Source organism: Vombatus ursinus, unplaced genomic scaffold (genome assembly GCF_900497805.2).
Source record: "Vombatus ursinus unplaced genomic scaffold, bare-nosed wombat genome assembly UNPS02011613.1, whole genome shotgun sequence".
In the NCBI taxonomy this organism is placed as follows: domain Eukaryota; kingdom Metazoa; phylum Chordata; class Mammalia; order Diprotodontia; family Vombatidae; genus Vombatus; species Vombatus ursinus.
Genome location: NW_020951391.1, coordinates 2665555 through 2687093, shown reverse-complemented (window position 1 = coordinate 2687093; position 21539 = coordinate 2665555). Strand labels below are relative to the sequence as shown.

The 21539-nt window shown below is 43.0% G+C and overlaps 1 protein-coding gene across 1 annotated transcript; it reads left to right on the top strand.

The window, feature by feature from the left end:
* The first annotated feature begins 1124 nt into the window (after positions 1-1124).
* On the top strand, positions 1125-19577 carry SARS (seryl-tRNA synthetase). Its single transcript, XM_027856793.1, has 11 exons — positions 1125-1347; positions 4440-4510; positions 12338-12418; positions 13307-13465; positions 14498-14641; positions 15898-16053; positions 16635-16856; positions 17602-17731; positions 18160-18317; positions 18631-18760; positions 19171-19577. The coding sequence occupies exons 1-11, from the start codon at positions 1212-1214 to the stop codon at positions 19326-19328; spliced, it is 1545 nt and encodes a 514-aa protein (XP_027712594.1). The 5' UTR covers positions 1125-1211; the 3' UTR covers positions 19329-19577.
* Positions 19578-21539: the final 1962 nt, after the last annotated feature.

The window sequence follows — 21539 nt, the reverse complement described above, 5'->3', positions numbered from 1 at the left end:
AATAACAAGCAACCCATCTATGCCTGCCCATCTCGTGCAATTTTCATTTATGTCTTCCTAAAAGTTTCTCATACGAGATCTATTCAATATGCTGGAGGCCTTCTCCCAACGTTTAAAGTAGGCACTTAATAAATGCTTGATTGGTTCCCCTAATTATTAGCCTCCTCCACAAAAGAAATTCACTTTGTTTTTATTCAAGATCATATCTCCCAAACAGAGTGTAAACTGCTTGATAGAAGAGACTTTCATTTTTGTGTTTTATTCCTAGTGTATAGGGAAGGCTGAGGCGCTGTGGATAGAGCACAAGATTCATCTTTCTGAGTTCAAATATGACCTCAGACACCTTAAATAAGTAATTTTACCCTGTTTGTCTGAGTTTCCTCATCTGCAAAATTGCTAAAATGATCATGAAGCGCTGGACACAACTAAACAACTCTAGTGCTTTGCACAGTGGGTACTCAATCAAGGTGACCCCATTTGTGGTTTTCTTGGCAAAGATCTTAGAACAGTTTGCCATTTCTTTCTTCAGCTCATTTTACAGACGAGGAACTGAGGCAAACAGGGTGAAATGACTTGCCAGGAAGAATCCGAGGCCAGATTTGAACTCGTGAAGATGTCTTCCTGACTTTAGGCCAGATGCTCTATCCTAGCTGCCTAGCTACATCTACAGGTATCTGTCTATCTACATCATCCATCCATCCATCCATCCATCTCTCTCTCTCTCTCTTTCTGTCTCTGTCTCTCTCTTCAGCATTGCTGAATTCCCTATACCAGAATGAGCAAGGGTTGGGGAGCATCCCATGATCCTAATATTACTGAATAAATTGATCAAAAATATTGACCAAGAATAAACCTTCCCTTTATATGAAACAAAGCAGAAAGAGAAAGAGAGAGAGAGAGCGCTAAGATTATAAACGAGCATATAGATACATTCTCAAACTGTGCCATGCTCTAAATGTCCCAGAGTGGCCACTCCTCTCCTCTCTGCCCCGCCCCAGCCCGCCCTGGCCCAGCTGCTGCATTCTCTACCGCCGACCAGAGGCGGCGCTCTGGGATCCCGAGCCTCCAGGTCGCCTCTCTCTCTCTCCGTCCGCGCCAGCGCAATGCCCCGCCGCAAAGCGCAGCCGCAGTGCGCAGCTAGCTGGCAGGCCGGAGGAAGCCGACAGAGGTGAGTTCTATGCCCTTAGAGCAAGGCCGGAAGAGAAGGGAAGATGGTGCTGGACCTGGATCTGTTTCGCGTTGATAAAGGAGGAGATCCGGAGCTGGTCCGGGAAGCCCAAAGGAAGCGCTTCAAGGACCCGGCGCTGGTGGACCAACTGGTGCGGGCGGACAGCGAGTGGCGACGATGTAGGTGAAGGGCCACGCGGGAGAACCAGACCCTCCGTCCCTTCCCCTTCCTCAGATTCCCTGACCCCGGGCTCCCCTTGGCCTGCCCCTTCCCCAGCCCCACCCGGGCCAGGTTGGTAAGGGATCCTCCATCCTCCCCTCCTTAGCCAGCTCCCCGGCGCACGTGTACCTGGCCCGGGACCCCTCGGGGCCCCGCCCAGAGCTTGCCGGCCGGGGTCGCGGAGGGTCGTGTGGAGCATGCGTGTGGAGAGCGAGCTGTCAGCTTTCCTGCCAGATAGGGAGCCGGGGGGAGGGGGAACCCCAGGGCCCCTCCCTCCTCCGAGCCCCAAGGCTGCCTTAGATTAGAAGCTCCCTCTTCCCTATTGCTCGAGGAGATAAAAGACCAAAGCTCCATCCCGTGCACAGTGAGTGGAGCAAGTGTTTACCAAATACCTATAAAGCTGATGCAAGGTAACCTTGGAGGCCGAGGCTTCCACCGCTGGTATGGCTGGGAATGCCTCATCGGCTCTGGATCAGTCCCCTTTCCTATAGCAAGGAAGGAATGGGGGTAGGCCTGAAATGCCGCGATGACCCAGGACCTTGCCATTTTAGGGGCGCAAAGTTCTTTCTGCATCAGATGGGGACGTGGGAGAGTTAAGGATGGTCAATCTTAGATTTACCCCTGAGGCCCTTTGTTGATATAGAAGAAAGTAGAAGCTTGGTGGAAATGATTTTTGGCAAAAATGGATGTAGAAATCAAATCACTCCCGAGTTGCTGATGCCTAAAGAACACCGGGGCAAGGCAGGGCGTCCTCTGCTGTCAAAGTGGATCACTATTTGGCAGGATGCTGCTGCAGTTTTTGTGATTCATTTAGTCTGATGCAATACACCAGCAACCAGCTGGGAGATAGGTTCATTAAGATGATGTTGCAAATGCCCTGAAACCAGGGTTCATCCCTTTAAAGGTTTTGAGAAATTTGTTTTCTTGGGATGGTGAAGACAGTGCTACCAAGAGTTTCTTTTTAGCTTAAGTTTTATGCTAATTCTCTTCAGTAATGGTAGTTTTAAGGGACATATATTATATCACAACTTGCCAGACAGTGACATCCTATATACTTTCCTGAAGTTCTATGTTACATTAGAGTCTTGCTTCCTTCCTTTTTGCTACTCTTTACTTATAAAAAGATGACAGGACATAACTACATTATACTTGGAGAAGAATAAAGCTGGACCTGACCAAAAGTCAGGAGAACCAAGTTCTTGAATTGGATTAGCCCTCAACTTTGATCCTGGTCACTGCTTTAGTTTCCCCATATGCAAAATGGAGATTAAAAAACAAACAAAAAACTCAACATTCTCTAGTGAACAGATAGGTGCTTCTTAATATAGGATGTATTTTTCCCCCAAATATGACATATAAAATGAAATTGTAACTAACAGTATTGTTTTTTAGTGTATATTAATTTATCCATTTTCTTGTGAAGAGATCTCATTTAGGCATACAGTATGTATTAGAATTAGAAGTTACATATTTTTGGTAAGACCCTAGGCCTGGGAACTCAGTGAGGAATCTCCTTCTACCAATGAAAATCAGCAGCTGTTGTACAACTCCTAATCTTATAGAGCTGCCTGTAAATGACTCTGAGGTTTACATGACCTGTTTTTAACCCAGGTCTTCTTGACTCTGAGGCCAGTTCTCTGCCATGAAGTTCCCCATATCAATGAAGTCACAGATTGTGACACCCCAACCCCTACTCACCTGCTTCTCTCCCCCTCACCTCCCCTACCAAAAAAAGAGAGAGATGAAGAGAGGCGTAGTGCTTTAGAATACTCATGTACTTGCTAGTTGTGTGAATGTGAACAGGCCACTTCTTTGGTCCCCATTTTCCTCATCTGTAAAATGGAGATTATACTTACAGAGTTGTTCTAAGTCTCAAATAGATGATATAGAGCAGGTTTACAAACATTCCTGTGAAACGGGTCAGTGTTAAGTATTATTCCCGTTTTACACATGAGGAAACTGAAACACATAAAGATTGGCTCAGGGTCAAGCAGCTGGTAATTGCCATAGGTTGGACTTTGACACGGGAGGGGTTGGCCTAGGTCAAGGGTGGGAAACCTGCAGCTTACATGATCCCTAAGGTTCTCTGCAGCCCTACATCCTGTGATGATAGTAGCAACTCACATTTATATCATAGCCTGCTACTGTTTACAACATGCTTACGTCACAACAATGTAATCTTCAGAAAGGAAGATAAATTAAGAGTGTGCAGGATGGTTTAGAGGAGAGGCAGTTGAAGTGATCTACATGTTGGTTATGAGGACTTGCACTGGGATGTGGCGGTAGAAGGAGGTTAGCGCAGGACTTGGTAAACTGGTAGGATGAAAAGTAAGGAAGAGACATCAAAGAGAGATCCTGACAGTGTTTTACTTTTTTTGGGAGGGGGATGTGGAATTTGATTTCACTGTTCTAGGAAACCCCCTCTCCCAATGCAGATTACTAACCCCCTCTGCAACAGCCTTAGAGAGTTGTTTGGAGCACTGAGGGATTATGCCACCTTGTCCAGTTACCCAGTCAGTGTGTGTCTGAGCAGGATTCGAATCCAAGTTTTCTACCCATTATACCATATTGCCTCTCAATCCCTGTGGTGTGTTTTTTCCACTTTTTTTTTTTTTTGGAGACAGTAAGGTTAAATGACTTAATTCAGAGTCACATAGCTAGTAAGTGTCTGAAGCTGGATTTGAACTCAGGTCCTCTTAACTCTTGGGCTGGTACTCTATCCACTGTGCCACCTAGCTGCCCCTAATCCCTATGGTTTTGACCCCACTCTCAAATCCCCTGATTTCTCAATGTAGCCAAAAAACCATATTTGAAACATGGGCCTTCTGGTTTGCAACCAGAAACAGAAATTCCTTTCTCGCCAAAAAGTATGACTTTTCTCATAGATAAAAATTTTTTCAGATACACAGTTCATCTTTAATCATTTTTGTTTTTCTGCTTTGGACTTAAGCAAAAGGTTTTTAAGATCAGAACTGTGACTGAAAAGAGAATTTCCTTTATGAAGTCTGCTCATCCCTTCAGCTTGATTTAATCCTGAATCCTTCATTCCTAGGCAGATTTCGGGCAGACAACTTAAACAAGCTGAAGAACTTATGCAGCAAGACGATTGGAGAGAAAATGAAGGTAAGGAAGCTATGAAATGATAAAGGCAGGAAGGAGGTGGCTGGCACAGGTACTGGATTCAGTCCGATAGACCATCTCATTAATGCCACGAGACCACTATGTCAGGTGTCTGCCTCATTTCACATTTATGACTAAGTCTATGGGATGTTGAGTTTCTCACTTCTTACTTGTATAGAAATTATACAGATTTACAGCTAGGAGCAATCACTAGACAGGTGCTTGGAGAATCCATGATTTAGTCAATAAAAGATATTCCTTTCATTATCATAGATGGCAAACCCTCCATACCTTTCATCATAGAGGATCCTCTGCATATTTTGGACATCTTTCTTTTGTTCTCTTTACTTTCTCAAGTATAATCTTGCTAGAACTATACCCAAATCATTAGCTATATCTTTGTCCCGTTCTTAAAAGTTGTGTTGGGATGTAAATTCCTCACTAACTTTTTCCATGCGTAACAATCACAGTGCGTGGCACAAAAACCTTTAATAAATGTTTATTGATAGAGAAAAAGTCCCTTCTGGTGCATTTTAGGCTCATTTCCTCTTATTCTTTCTTTGGTTTTATACCAGCCATTTCCAGATAATGCCTTCCCCCAACTGAACTCTCCTTTGTAACAAAGAAAAGCAATTAAGCAAGGCCAATGAATACGTTGACAGAGTGTGTAACATTCCATACCCACAGTCACTAGCATCTCTACCAGATGGGAAGACATGCTTCCTTATTTCTTGTCCCAAGGTTGGTTATTACAATTACTTTGTTTATTATAAAGCAATAATCATTAAACCTATTTTGCATTGGTTAAAAAAATAGAAGAGTAGGTGAGTGGAACAGACTGAAAAAGTGAGTCATAAATTACTGAACTCAGTAACACAACGTTTGATAAACCCACCAATGCAAACTACTTGGGGAAGAACATTCTATTTGATAAGAACTGCTAGAAAATCTGGGAAGTAATTTGGCAGAAATTAGATTTAGACCAGCATCTTTTTACCATATTCTCAAAAGAGATACATTACCTGAATATAAAACATCATGGCATAAAAAAAATTAAAAGAGAACGAGATTAGATGATACCTTTGCAACTATGATTGAGAGAGAATTATTTTTGTCCTTAAATTTTGTATTGAAGCTCTCTGTTTTTACGTTATCTACATTTCCTAATGATCTGTCCTAGCCATTGCTTATTACAAACATGTTTTTTAAAAATATAGCAAAATTAATCACTCCATGGAAAAAGTCTGATGTTCTATATAATGTTCTACATCCATAATACTCCACCTCTGCAAAGATGGTGGGGAGGTACCTTCTCATCTCTTTGGGGGCAGGGGGGGAGGCCAAATTTAGTCATTGTGATTTCACAGCATTAATTTTTTATTGTTTTGTTGTTATTGTTCTTTGCATTTACGAACAGCATGTACAATGGTTTTAACAATGTAAAGAACAAGAAAAATGAAACTGAATGCTACATAATTATAATGACCAAGCTTAACCCAAGAAGAATTGAGAAAATGCGCCTCCTTCCCTTTGTTTCAGATGTGGAAAACCATGGGTATGGAGTATGTTATATATCGTCAGCCACAGGTGGTGGTGATTAGTTTTGCTGGAGTTTTTTTTTTTTCCTCTTTTAATCTTTGTTATAAGGCATGACCTGCTGGATAGGGAAGAAGGATTGATATATTCAAAGACAAATGTGATATAAAACAAAAAACCCAACAAAAATAAGAACACGTAAAAAGTGCTCAGTTTTGGTCTCTGTTTTATTCTTTGCATTTTCATTATTGTAGTCATTGTTGCATTGTCTTCCTACCAACCTGCATCTGAACAAGTTTCGCAAAGTTCCTGATTTTCTCATACTTCTCATATTGCCCTTAGGGGCAATAATATCCCATCACATTCCACAGTTTGTTCAGCTATTCTATTTCCCCTTGTTCTTCCATCAGCAAAATGATCCCTCTTCTAAGAATCTTTCGTGTACTTGAAAAAAAATTGTAGTTCAACCTCTTTTTAGGTAAAATAATTCTAATACTACTTGGCTTGTGCGTGACCTGGGCAAGTTATTTAACTTCTGTTTGCCTCAGTTTCTTCATTTTTAAGAGAGTTGAACTTGATGGCCTCTTGATTATTTGATTATTCTATGAATTTTACATCCATTTTAAAATTCTTTTAATCATTTTTCTCTACTTTTAGATCATTCAAAAATCTCTAGGTCCTTCACATTGTGATTGGCTTTCAATTCAGTCATTAAACATTTATTAAGTGCCTACTGTGTTCCAAACACTGTGCTAAGTGCTACAGATAGAAAATGAGGCAAAAGATAGTCCCTGCTCTTAAGAAAGTCAGTGTCATGGGGGAGACAGAATTCAAACAAATATGTGCAAACCAATTATATGCAGAATAAATAGGAAATAATTAACAGAGGGAAGGCACCAGATGTAAGAAAGGTTGGAAAAGGCTTCAGGTAGAAAGTGAGATTTTAGTTTAGGATTTGAAGGAAGTCAAGAGGCAGAGATATAAAGAGTATGTTCTAAGCATTGGGGGGGTGGGGGGGAGCGGTGCAGCCAGAGAAAATTCCTGGAGCTGAGAAATGGAGTATCTTGTTTGTGGAACAGCCAGGAATGCAGTCATTAGATTGAAGAGTATGTGTTGGGAATAAGGTGTAAGAAGCCTGGGAAGGCGTGCGAGGGCTAGTTGATCAAGAGCTTTGAATGCCAAATAGCATTTTGCTTTTGATCCTAGAGGTGACTGATCGGGAGCCACTAGAGTTTATTGAACAAGGAGGTGACGTGGTAGGACTTGCACTTTAGGAAAATCACTTTGGTGGCTGAATGGAAGGTGGATTGGATAGAGGAGAGATGTGAGGAAGGCAGACCCACCAGCTAACTATTGCAATACTCTAGGGGTGAGGTGATCAGGGCTTGAGCCTGTTGACCAGGGCAACACACCAAAGAGGGGGCAGCGTCAGAGTGTTAGAATCGGGTATATGAGATACCACAAAGGTGAAATTGACAGGCCTTGGCAAAAGCTTGAGTAGGGGTGTGGGGAGTGAGAGATAGTGAGGAGTCCAGGAAGGCCTAGGTTGTGAGCCTGAGGGACTGGGAGAATGGTGATGCCCTTTGTAATAACAGAGAAGGGAGGAAAGCAGGAGGGTTTAAGGGGAAAGGTAATGAGTTCAGGTTTGGACATGTTGAGTTTAAAATGTCTACAGGATGTTCAGTTTAAGATGTCCCATAGACATAAGTCCAGTAGACATAGGTCCAAATAAGATGCAGTACAATGACCAGTGAGGACTCTGCTGGAAAGTTTTGTTTTGAAGTTTTGATGCATTACTCTTCTACTGGTAGCAGTCAATATGTCTCTTTAATAAGACTATGTTGCACGGTTGGCTAGTGGCCTAACATGACCCTTAGATATCTATAGTCATGGAAATTACTTTCTCTGGGAATCTTGACTATGTTGCTGTGGAACTATTTGCATACTGTTTGCATCCTGGCTGAGATCCCAGAACTGTATTATTTCCCTTCTTCTTCCCTCCCAGTCCCCCTCCTCCCCTCCCCCCATGCCTTCTCTTGATATACACAAACATTTCCAGTCATTCTCCATTGCAAGGAAATGAAAGTGTGTATTCTCGTTTTGATAAAACAGTCTAACACTTGGTTTGATTGCCAGTTCCATAGTACAGCAGGACAATTTTCTAGACTCCTTTGTAAGTTGGCTCCTATTCAAAAAATTCTTCAGTGGCAGGGGCACCAAAAGTGCCCTACTGGGTGTTCTTCCTATCATTGAGTTTCCTCTATAGTCAGCGTCTATTTGTGACTTGATATTTAGGCAGTTTGGTTTTCTTCCCTAGATACATTCAACTCAGCAAACATTGATTAAGTACCTTCTAGAGGTGGCTAGGTGGACCCAATGGATAGAGCACTAGATCTGGAATCAGGAAGACCTGAGTTCAAATCTAGCATCAGACACTTACTTGTGTGACCCTGAGCAAGTCACTTAACCTCTGTCTGTTGCAGTTTTCTCAACTGTCAATTCGAGATTGTAACAGCATCTACCTCACAGGAATGTGTGGATCAAATGAGATAGTATTTGTAATATCTGTAGCACATAAGTGCTACATAAATGTTTATTTCCTCCTTCCTTTCCTTCTGTTTGTGTCACTGGAGACACAGACAAAAATAAAACAACCTCTGCCTTCAAGGAATTTATATTCTACTGGATACTTTCCTTGCTCTCTTTAAGTCTCATTCAGAGTTTGTTCTGCCCTTTTATCAAGGTCATATTGGATGACTATCCTTTCCTTTTAAGGAACTCACCCAATTTGTATATGTTGAATGTGATGAAAGGAATAATGAAAGAATAGTGTCTGCTTTCTGCCAGTTATTTCTGTTTGTAAGAGCAAGTCACATGTAGAGGGCAATAGAACTTAGAACCAAAAGCCTCTGGACATCATTGAGTCCATTTCCCCCATTTTAGAGATGAAAATTCAGGGTCTCAGAAGAGAGGTCACTTGCCCAAGGTTCTCTGAGTAGTCCACAGCAGAACCCAGATTCCAATCCAGTGCTCTGTTCAAGTCACCATAGCAGTCTGCTGGGTCTAAATAGGGTGATTTGGCCAGTTATCTTGACACATCCCATGTCACCAGAGCTTTGTGTTCCAAACCTGCTCTATAGTGTTCAATGTCAACTATGATTTAACTTTCTTCAAAGGTGTTATGTTCTTTGGCTTCCATGGCCTTCCAAACTTTTTAGCCCTTGTTGGAGAGGAGCTTGTAACTCCCAATTTTTACCAAATGAATTTCTCAGTTTGTTGGGTTTCTTTTCCTATCTCCTTTATCAGAGGCAGTATAATATAATAAAGGTGGGGGGTGGGGAGGGGGAGGTGCTCTGGAAGTGAGGAAGACCTAGCAGTAAGTTCTTCATCACTGGTTGTGGGGCCCTAGGCAAGTCATTTAGCCTATCAGGACTCCAGGCAATTCTCCATGACTGTAAGCTGAAAATAAATTGCCAGTCAGCATCCCTAGAGAGCATTTCCAAAGTGAGAGTTCCTCAGATGTATGAAATCACAGGTACAGGCCAAAAATAATTCCCATGTTCCCCCATACTATTTGTCTCCCAGTAAATGTTGGAGAAGATGTGGGAAAATTGGAACACTAATGCATTGTTGGTGGAGTTGTGAAATGATCCAACCATTTTGGAGAACAATTTGGAACTATACCCAAAGGGCTATAAAAATATGCATACCCTTTGACCCAGCAATAGCACTTGTAGGGCTATATCCCAAAGAGATCATACAAATGGGAAAAGGACCCACATGTACAAAAAATATTTATAGCAGCTCTTTTTGTGGTGGCAGAGAATTGGAAATTGAGAGGATGCTTATCAGTTGGGGGATGGCTGAACAAGTTGTGGTATATGAATGTAATGGAATACTATTGTGCTGTAAGAAATGATGAGCAGGCAGACTTCAGAAAAACCTGGAAAGACTTGTATGGTCTGATGCTGAGTGAAGTGAGCACAGCCAGGAGAACGTTATACACAGTAACAGCCACATTGTTCAATGACTAACTTGGATAGACTTAACCCCTCTCAACAATACAAGGATAAGGATCTAAGACATCTCCAAAGGCCTCATGATGGAAAATGCTATCCACATCCAAAGAAAACTATGGAGTTTGAATTCAGATCAAAGCATACTATTTGCTATTTTTTTTTTCTTCTGTTGTGTTTTGTTTCCTCTTTCTGGTGGTTCCTCCTATTGGTTCTAATTCTTACTTACAACATCATTAATGTGAAAATAATGTTTAATAGAAATGTATATGTATAGCCTATATCACATTGCTCACCCTCATGGGGAGGGAGGGGGAGAAAAATTTGAAATTCTAAAGCTTATGGAAGTGATGGTTGATAAATCAAAATAAATTAATTAAAAAAAAGAAAATATGATGTGGGGTGGGGTTTGTGGCGTTTTTTTTCTTTCTTTTTTTTTTTAATAGCCTTACTTAGGCAAGGAATATTTACTTGAAAGGTACTTGGACAAGAGTATGGGGTTGTTTTTTTGGTGATGAGTAGAGTTGAGATAACAGAACTCTTAAGACTCAAAACATTTGCAATTGAATGGCAACTTTGTGCGTAATGAATTATAAGATTATAGCAAAGAGCCTGATTTCCTAATCCTACTTTTTACTGATGGGTTGTTTAAATTTGGACAAAGCACAGTCCTCCCAGTTTTGTTTGTTTTTAAATGAGTTATATCTTTTATACCCCGTCCAGATCTTATCCTGTGCTATTCTTTTTCTATATCTGTATTCCATATCTTTCCTTTAATCCTCCATAGAGAATCAAACCAGTACATTAAACCAAAACAATATACATAACACAAACTTCTGGTTATTTTAATGTTTAATGGTGACCATTCCGTTACTCTCAAGTAGCTGGGCTGCTTCCTCTTCTGGAATATGCACATCCTTTATGTGGTCTTTTTTAAAAAATGTTTTATTATTTTTTGTAAACATCAGTGTCACTTCCTAGTGACTGCCATCCTCACTCCCAAAAGAACCCTCTCTTCTTTTTTTCCCCTACTTAATATTTTATTTTTTCTCTTTTTCTTTTCCCCCAGTAAGGCAGTTGGGGTTAAGTGACTTGCCCGGGGTCACACAGCTAGTACATGTCAAATATCTAAGGCTGGATTTGAGCTCAGGTCCTCCTGACTCCAGGGCTAGTGCTTTATCTACTGCACCACCTAGCTGCCCCTTATTTTATTTTTTCCAACAATTTCATGTAAAGATACTTTTCAACATTCACTTTTATAAGATTTTGAGTTCCAAGTTTTTTTCTCCCTCCTTCTCCCTCCACCCCCAAAGACAGCAAGCAATCTGATATAGGCTATACATGTACAATCATATTAAATATATTTCCACATCAGTAATGTTGTGAAAGAAGAATCAGAACAAAAGGGGAAAACCATGAGAAAGGAAAAAAAGAGAGAGAAGGTGCTTTGATCTGCATTCAGACTCCATAGTTCTTTCTCTGGATGTGGATAGCATTTTCCATCATGAGTCTTTTGGAATTGTCTTAGATCATTGTATGGGTGAGAAGAGCTTAGTCTATCAAAGCTGATTCTTGCACAATGTTGCTGTTACTGTGTGCGATGAAGAACCCTCTCTTCTAACAGACTACCCTTAAGCAAAACAAATAAACACACTGGGCATATTGGAAAGTATATGCTTCATTTTGCACATATAGTCTCATACCTCTCTAACAATAGGTGGATGGCACATTTCTCTGTTAGTACTCTGAAGTCATACTTGGTCATTGCATTCATTAGAGTTCTGTTCCCTTTCAGTGTTCTTTTCTCTGACTTTATTGTGATCATCATATAAATTGTTTTCCTGGTTGTACTCACTTCACTCTGCATCATTTCATCTAAGACTTCCCAAGATTCTCAGAATTCTTCATATTTGTCATTTCTTACAGCACAATAATATTCCCTTATATTTAAATGCCACCATTTGTTCAACTCTTCCCCAGTTGGCAGGCACTTCCCTGCCAGCTCTTTGCTACCACAAAAGGGGCTGCTATCAGTATTTTTGTCTCTCTGGGACTGTTCCCTCTGTCTGTGACCTACTTGAGGTTTGATGATTTCTTATAAGCTACTTCTATGTTTTTCCATATTCCAACAACACTGAAAAAATAATTAAAGTTAGTAGAAGTTTTTTAACTTCTTCAAAATTAATTTTACATAAAAGTGTATATTAGGTGTACATTTATACAGCTATGTTGGAGTTTTCCTCTGTCTTTATAGTGTTGGATTTCTTTCTCTCTGCAGAAAAAAGAGCCTGTGGGGGATAATGTATCCTTACCAGAGAGTGTGTTGAACCTTGATGACCTGACTGCAGACATGTTAGCGGTATGTTAGACTTTCCCTTTTTCTTTCTCAGCATGGCTGGATTGGGTTTTCTGTCCTTTCTTTTCCTATGACGTTATTCTGAAATTGCAGATATATATATATTCAGCTCTACTCTCCTTACTTTCTTCAACTCTTTTGAACTTGTACAGTTTGTAAAATAAAAGCCTAAACATATATCACTCCTTTGCTGTCCCCTATATTCCGAAGTCTTCACTGGACATTAGTGATGAAGGCAGATGAAAAATAGATGTGGAGAGGGGAAATGTGAAGTAGAAATTGAGAAGGGGGGTGGTGCTGCTGGACCAGTGTTTAGGTTTAAGTAATTTCATTTTTGCCCTCTTTATTTCCCAAATGCAATCCAATATTTTGAATTTGCATCAACAAGTATATTTACTGTCTATCTACTAGCATTGTACAACGTGCTATGGGAGAGACAAAGAAAGTATCAGCACCTACACTGGAAGCTTTCCTAGGAAAACAATAGATACATAAAACAATTAGGGAACAATAAAAGATAATACCTACTCTATTACTTAATTAGAACGCTTAGGAAGATCTTAGAGAGAATTCCTGTGATGCATCTCAAAATGTGCTATCCTGCCAGAACTTCTCACAGTATATAGAAAGGACAAATGGACAGAATGCACCTGTGCTTTAGGCATTCCCAGGGAAAACACGAATGTGATTATAAGGGTGTTTTTCACGTCTAATCCCTTTGTAAAATAATTCTCAATACTTTGCAAGCCCAAGTTGTTTTTTTGTTTGTTTTTGTTTCTTTTAATGGCGCACTGAGACATTGTCTTTTGGTGAATTCACATAATGGGGAGTTAGGTCGCTGGAGTCTATTCTTACAGTGACCTGGACTGGCCTGGGTTTCTTGATGTATAGAGCCTGAAAGTGACACAGATTAAAAAAGTCCGACTCCTCATTGATGAAGCCATCATCAAGTGTGATGCTGAGAGGATACAGTTGGACGCAGAGCGATTTGAAAGTCTCCGAGAAATTGGGAACCTCCTCCACCCCTCTGTGCCCATCAGTAATGACGAGGTAAGCAGCAGTAACCGTAATAGGAAAGCATCTTTCTTTGCTGTCTCTCTGTTCATTGGGGAAGAATTGTGAACCATTGGCACTCTCTGAATAACAGGCCCTGGGTCACAAGCAGGCTCTTTGTGTCTTCCTTCTGCCCACCAGTTGGGAATTGAAGCAGTCAGATCCCTGCCTGATTAGGAAGTAGCAGAGGCAGCAGGTAGGAAGAGATGCTGGCACAGAAATCTCTTCTAAATGGGGCTGCTCTCCCACACTGCTTGTTGCCCAAGGAAGCTGTGGGTTTGGTGGGAGGGGTCTGCTAAATCAACCAAACCCCCTCACCCATACCCAACTGAGAAGAGGCAGGTTGAAGGGAAATCTGCATGATAAAAGTTTCCTGTGGAGCTGGAGCTTCCCGAGCACAAAGCAGCTCTGAGCTCAGTCTTTGTTCCATGACACCCCAGCCGTGGCAAGGCCCATCTGTGCCTCTTTCATTCATTCTGTGTTGAGCATTAAACTCTCTGAGGCCTGGTGTGCAAGAGGCTGCAGAGCTGAGACAGGCAGTTGGGGTCAAGTCCCTTACTATGGCCTCCGGACCAATGATAGCCAGGAAAAAGAGATTGCATTCTCACCAGTGCTCCAGGCAGAGAGGATTGTCAGGAGAAGGTTGCCCTGGTAGGGGCCTTTCTAGAAGGGGCAGAGTCATTTAAAAGGGTAAAAGCAAAAAGAGGACTACAGGTCTCCTGAAAAATCATGATCTCATTCATCATGTCTCTAGGCTCCTGGACTTTCCAAGCTAGCATTTATGCCTTGAATAAAGCTTCCTGCAATGTCTCTTCTCTAGGCTCTGTTTACAGTGAACAAAGCTCAGTTGTGGGTTAGCTAGGGGCTTTCTTTACAAAGCAGTTTGCTGTTAGAGTAGGAGTTAGACAAAGCTCAATTGTGAGAGAGCTAGGAGCCTTCTTCACAAAACTGTTTCCTTTTAGTGTAGGCATCAAATAGAAGGTGATTACAGAATGAAGACTCCTTGTTCTCTTGACTCTATTTACTCAGGATGCTGACAACAAAGTAGAGAGGATTTGGGGTGATTGTACTGTGAGAAAGAAATATTCTCACGTGGACCTGGTGGTGATGGTGGACGGCTTTGAAGGTGAAAAAGGAGCAGTGGTGGCTGGGAGCCGAGGCTACTTCCTGAAGGTGAGAGTTAGGAACCAGTGGCCATAGAAGAATGAGTCTGTAGAGCAGTCCAGCCTCCTAGAGAGAACCATTTTTACTGTCTCGCCTCTGTAAGATATTGGTATCATATTCAAATATTGCCCACTCAGATAGGCAGTGAGAGATTTGGGGTGGGGTCCGATGGCACAGCAGTGACATGGGCACAATAAATGCCAATCTAGGGTCAAGTCCGACTACTCATTGTCTAGCTAGAAAAGCAGTTATTTCTAATAGTGGGACCAGAGAATGTTTTCTAGGCATGAGTGTCTCCTGAAGCCACTTCCAAAGGGGGCCTCTTCTGGAAAACTAAAGGTCATGGCTTCCCCACCAAGCAGCTGGGAAAAGGTCACCGGTTTGTGTCATGTCTGCTACCCAGATGTCCCTTGGGAGGGATGCTTACTCTCAACTGGGTTAGTTTATAGAGAGGAGGTTTGGGCTTTGAGTTTCCTTAAATTGGCTAGTCCCCCAAAAAACTGCCAGGAGAAACTATTCTAGACTTAGTTCTTTTCACTTCTGAGAAGCATCCATGGAAATCCTATCATCTCTCTTTAATTACCCCTAAGCATTTATCATTAGTAATGGGAGTTCCTATCCTCAGCCAGAATTACTGCTGAAAGAGCCCAGTGAAAGGGAAATGCAGTGTTTTAAGAAATAAGCTGGAGGAGACCTTGCTCTGAGTTCTGTTTTAAAAGCACGGTTACATTTATTTTAGTATCTTAATCCCCTCACTACTCCTGGTTCTGCCCTGGTGTTCTTTTTGGCCCCAGAGAGCAGAACCTCGAGTACTGACTGGAAATTACAAGGAGGCAGATTTAGATTTGTTGTCAGGAAAAACTTTAACAGTTAGAACTGTCCCAGAGTGGAACCAGCTGCCCTCCAGGTGGTGAATTCTCTCCTTAGGGATCTTTAGACTGGCTTTAGGCTGAGGCTTGACAACCACTTTGGGTTGTTTTATAGTTGTGGGGTACCTTTCATGTGTAGGTTAGACTCAGTGACTCCCAGGGTTCCTTCTGGATCTCAAAGTTTGTGCTTTTGCTCTCAGGGGTTTCATCTAGTGGCACATGGGGACAAATAACAGTAGAGAGCAACTACCTGGGTTTATCGCTTACAGTTCAGAAGTTTTCTCGCCTCTTCAGTAGTGACTGGGCTTTGCCAGGTCCTGTCACCCAAACGGCTTCTGCTTTAATTCTAGCATGTGGCTTAACTTTTCGAGAATCAGTAATTCTTTGTTCCTACAGGGAGTCCTCGTGTTCTTGGAGCAGGCCCTTATCCAACTTGCCCTTCGAACCCTTTCTAGCAGGGGCTACACCCCCATCTATACCCCTTTCTTCATGAAAAAAGAAGTGATGCAAGAAGTGGCACAGCTCAGCCAGTTCGATGAGGAGCTGTACAAGGTGCGTATCAGAGGACTGCACGGGCAATCTCTGTGCGTAAGGAAGGTAAACCTGGCAGCAGGAGAAAGGAGAGACTCAAAGGCAGGAGGTCTTTTCGGGGGCCATCAGAGTCATCCAGCAGGGTAGGAAGAGAAGGAGAAGAGATGACAGCACTTGGTAACTGATTGGAGTTTGTTATCCATTCTTAGTCTTCCCCTTGTTTAGTGTACTTTGGAGGAAGAATCCCTGGAGCCCTAGCCCAGAGGGTTACCTTTTGAATGAGAGTCTCTTCCCTTGTCTCACCTGAGCCATCTTGTATCAGGTTTCCAGCTAACCTCAGTTTTCTTTCTCATCTCTTGGCTAGCAGCAGCAGGAGAGGGGGAAAGGATGGGGGCTCCCTCAGTGCAGTGAGATATAAAGAGTGCTGGATTTGGAGTCAGAATGCCTTGGTTCAGTCCCCCCCTGCTCTACCGTGCAGCCTTGGGCCAGTCCTTTCACCACTCTAGGTCTCATTTTCCTCATCTGTAAAATGAGGAGGTTGGTCTAGAAGGTGACTTCTAATACCCCTTCCAGTTCTAAAAGCTGATCTGTGGTCCTCACAGGTGATTGGCAAAGGCAGTGAAAAATCTGATGATAATTCCTATGATGAGAAGTATCTGATTGCCACCTCAGAGCAGCCCATTGCCGCTTTACACCGTGATGAGTGGCTTCGGCCGGAGGACTTGCCCATCAAGTATGCTGGCTTTTCCACCTGCTTCCGCCAGGAGGTGGGCTCCCATGGTCGTGACACCCGTGGCATCTTTCGGGTCCACCAGTTTGAGAAGGTGAGTAGATAGGGTAAAGAGTAGAAATTCCTCTCCATCCAGGATGACTAGAGAAAATACCTAATCTGATAAATGAGTCATTTGAGGTCACATTGGACCAAGTCTCACCTCTTATGCTGCTGCCTAAAAAGTGCCTTTCCATATTCTAAGGCTACATGGATCCTTAGTCGTGTCCTCCAACTTTCTAGGGAGAGAAAAAAATCTCAGGAAATGGCTTTTGATCTGTATCCATTCCTTCCATTGACCTTGCTAGTTTGGGGATTGCTTTTGTTGGAGAACTCAAAGGAGAAGAGTTCTGGTGTTAATAGCATATATTAGGGGAAAGGGCACTAGACTTTCTGTCAAGAGAGTCCTGAATTTGTCCTGTTTCTGACATTTACTCGTGTGACCACGGACAGATCACTGCCTCTCAGAACCTGTTTTCTTCTCTGTAAATGGAGCTAATAATACCTGCAGTGCCTGGCTCAAAGGGTTGTTGAGAGGCTCATAGGAGGTAGAGCACCTTAAAGTTTTACCAAAATGCCATCCATCAGTAGTGCTGAGGAGCTCTGAGTTTATGTTCTGTGGGCCCCAGCCTTCTTTACCCCTGATGGCCATCTCTAGCTGCCATGCCCCCACTACCACTGGCCAAAAGCAGGAGAATTAAATTCCCTCCCTAGTCCCTGCTCCTGCTCCCCCAGATCCCTCAGTTGACTCATCCTAACCCTGCTTCTTTGCCACCTTTTCCTTGGTTCACTCTCTCTAGATCGAGCAGTTTGTCTACGCATCACCACATGACAACAAATCATGGGAGATGTTTGACGAGATGATCGGCACTGCAGAGGAATTCTACCAAGCCCTGGGCATTCCTTACCACATTGTGAATATTGTCTCAGGTATGAGGCCTAGCAGCGACTGCCCACTGTCTTCTCTTCCTCTTTTCACTGTACCCTATAAACATCTTCGCCATTTGGGCTGCTTCACAGAGACACAAAACAGCCCTACTAATTGGTTACATTGATTAAATTATTATAAATCCATTTGTAAACTAAAGTTAAAATATGGCACTCTTCTCACTGTGCTCTGGAGTTAGCATATAAATCTGACTACCTTGGGAAAAGGGACATTTGGTGAGTTTCAGAAGCCTCCTTTCCATCCTACATCCCCCAGATAGAAGAGAATTCTGTGCTATAGTTGATGGGAATGAGTTAAAGGGAAAGTGGCTTCAGTTCAGCTTCATAGAGAGAGAAGTGAAAGGAAGTAGAAAATTCACGAGTCTCAGTTTCTACTCCTCTGTCATGAATTTTGGGGTTTTTCTTTATAGGCTCTTTGAACCATGCTGCCAGTAAGAAGCTAGACCTGGAGGCCTGGTTCCCTGGCTCAGGAGCCTTCCGTGAATTAGTATCCTGCTCCAATTGCACAGACTATCAGGCCCGTCGGCTCCGTATCCGCTATGGACAGACTAGGAAGATGATGGATAAGGTAAGAGGCCTTTGGACAGTCAGGAAGAAGTAGGCTCTGGGATGAGAATTGAGAATATGATTCAGCCTTAAGACTGCTGAGGGAGGCTAAAGTTTTCTGTTCAGTCAAAGCAGCACAGTGATCAGTGTTAGACTATAAGCCTAATTTTGGCCATTCTGTACGAAGTGTTACTAGCTTTGCTCTCCTTGGCTTGAGTGAAGGATAAAATAACTACTTCCTTGCACAGAACTTGTTGGAGATAGTTATTGAGTCTCAGAGAGATCAGCTGGCAGTTGGGCTTTGATTGACACTGCGGGGACTCCCTTCTTCCCAGGTGGAATTTGTCCATATGCTCAATGCTACAATGTGTGCCACTACCCGGACCATCTGCGCCATTCTAGAAAACTACCAGACAGAGAAGGGTATCATTGTGCCTGAGAAGTTAAAGGAATTCATGCCACCAGGTGAGATCTCTTTCCCCTATTCCTCTGTTTCTCTGTACTCAGTTCACCCATAGTCTTTTGCTACCCTCCTTATATCTGAAATCCCAGCTGGTCAGGACTTACCTGCCCTGCTTTTTCCCTCCATATCCCGTTCCCTTCATTTCCTCCCAGCATACTCAAGAGTTTTGTTGTTTCACGTATATCTCAAAGACCTTGTCTTCTGAGCCTCTCAAAGAACATTATCGAGGAAATGGAAAAAGCAAGAGGGGAATCCAAATATAGCTAAAACCCTAGTTCAAAGGAGAGGGTAGAGAGATGACAGAATCTTCTTCCCTCAGAGGGTCTCCATTGACTCAGTTCTTCCATGGGCTCACCACCTCTTACTCCCTAGCCACTAGAAACCACTTGGTTTTGTTCTTTTCCCTTCTAAGGTCTTCAAGAATTGATCCCCTTTGTGAAACCCGCCCCAATTGACCAGGAGCCATCCAAGAAACAAAAGAAACAGCATGAAGGTGGCAAAAAGAAAATGACGGCAGGAGATGCAGCCCTGGAAGGTCGGCTGCAGAACATGGAGGTCACTGATGCCTGAACTTAGCCTCCTCAACTCCCATTCTTTCATCTCTGCCAGCCTGAAACCCCAGGACCCTGCCCAGGGACCGCTGAACTGAGCATCCATCCATTGCCCCACCCCATTCTGGCTCTGACGCTAAAAGAACCAGTCTGCTCTTCCAGCGCACCTGCCTCTGCCTGGACATAGGATTTTATCTCTGATGACTGACAAAAGGTGTAATAAAGAATCTGTGGAAGGTCCAGCGCTTCCTCAGTCATCCTCACTGTACGCTAGTGCTCTGTCTGACCCTTCTCACTGCGATTCCATCCTGTGCCTGCCTTTCTGCATCATTTGTCACTGGGTTTTCTGTTTCACAAAAATAACTGCCCTTTGGCCTAGGGTAGGGGTGTCTCCCACCACTCTGGAGCACCAAGCGTGGGAATTTCTAGCCAGGCCCCAGAGATCTAGAGGAGGGGGAGGGAGACTAGTGGGAGTGTTTAGAAAAGGCACGGAGAGAAAAGTAAAACTTCAGGAAATACAGATTCACTGGCCTGGAACATAGTGTTGTTTTAATGATGACTGCTATTACTAAGGCAGTGAGGGAGGAGCTACATACAGTCAATGATTAATTTGTAAAGCTTCACAAGCCCCTTTGCTGTTGTAGCAGGGGGGTACAAGAGTACTTCATTAATTCAGATCAACTGAATTAATGCAGTAAGGCCTCTTAGACGTATAAGGTGCTGCAGAGAGCTGGGGAGACAGAAGCAGAAGTGAAATCCACTGCCTTCAATTCTAAGTGGAGAGTGAGCGGTAGTGCTGGTGCAACATGTATGCACAGAAGCAAATGCAGTCAGTCAGTAATCATTTATTTAAGTGTCTACTTTGTGCCATGCTAAGTGCTGGGAAAGTGGTTTGGAGTAGGGAGAGGAAAGAAGAGAATATTGACAGGGTAATCTGAAAAGTCCTTGCATAGAAAGTGGCCTTTCAGGCCACATCGGCTAAGCCTTGAACGGAGCTAGGAATCCCAAAGGGTGGGTATGAGGAAGGAAGATCCTTCTTTGGGCAGGGGACATCTTATTCAAAGACCAAGAGGTGGGAATCAAACTCATGTTTGGGGAACAGAAAGACCCATTTAAGTGTGAAGGAGAGTAAGGTGAAATATGTCTGAAAAGATAGGCTGCAAATCCAGCCTGAGATCAAACACTTGACACTTAGTAGCTCTGTGACCCTGGGCAAGTCACTTAACCCCAATTGCCTTAAAAAAAAAAATAGGCTCTAGCAGATTTTAAAGAGGTTTGAATGCCAAAGATGGGCTGATCACATGGCAAGAACAAAGGATGAAAGCTTAGCTGGAGTGCTGTACTAATACCCTCAAAATGGTGGGAGAAATTAAGGAAGGCCCCAACTTTCGGGAGAACGTGAACAAGAGACCCAAGATGGATAGCTGTGGTTGGGTTTGGAGCTGTATCATTAGAAGGAGCTCCCTAATTAGTGAGATCATAGATCCATGAGAGTATTGAGTATCTTGAGTGCCAAAACAGTCAGATCTGTGCTTTAGGAATAGCAGTTAGTTGTGTGAAGGACAGATTGGCGAGAAGAGAGACTAGAAGGAAGGGGAGCAAATAGGAGGCTGTTGGCGTTGTCCAGATTAGAAGTAATGAAAACCTGAAGCAGGGTGGCAGTCCTGTAAGTGGTGAGAATAAGGATATAGATGTTAGAGAAGCTGATTGAACAAGACAGCAGCTCATTAGATACGGTGGATGAGGGGAAGGGCAAAGTTAAGCCAGTGCCAGGCACTGTGCTGAGCATGAAAATACAAAGCAAGGAATACAAAAAAAAAGTTCCTGTCCTCAAGGAACTTACATTCTAACAGGGGAAGACAACACGTAAGGAAGCTGAAAAACAGGAGGCAAGGGAGGAAAAAATATCCACGAGGGCACATGGTGGAGAAAGAAGCCGAAAGAGTCACGAATGACACCTGTAGAGGAAGGAAGGCATGAACAGGGGTCTGGGCCCTTTCTTAAAGTGGAGGTTACTGGAAGAACTGAGCAGTCAGGAAGAGAGTGAAGAGGCAGCACGATCTTCAGGTAAGAAGGCTGCTGGATCTTGGTGACAAAGGTGTTATCTTCCAGGTTGAGAAGGCTGCGAGGGCATGATGGAGAAAGAAATCCAGAGGGTCAGGAGCAAAGCTGGGAGAGCAATGAAGGGGAGTGGAGGATAACTTGGAGCTTGCAAACCTGGAAACTTGGA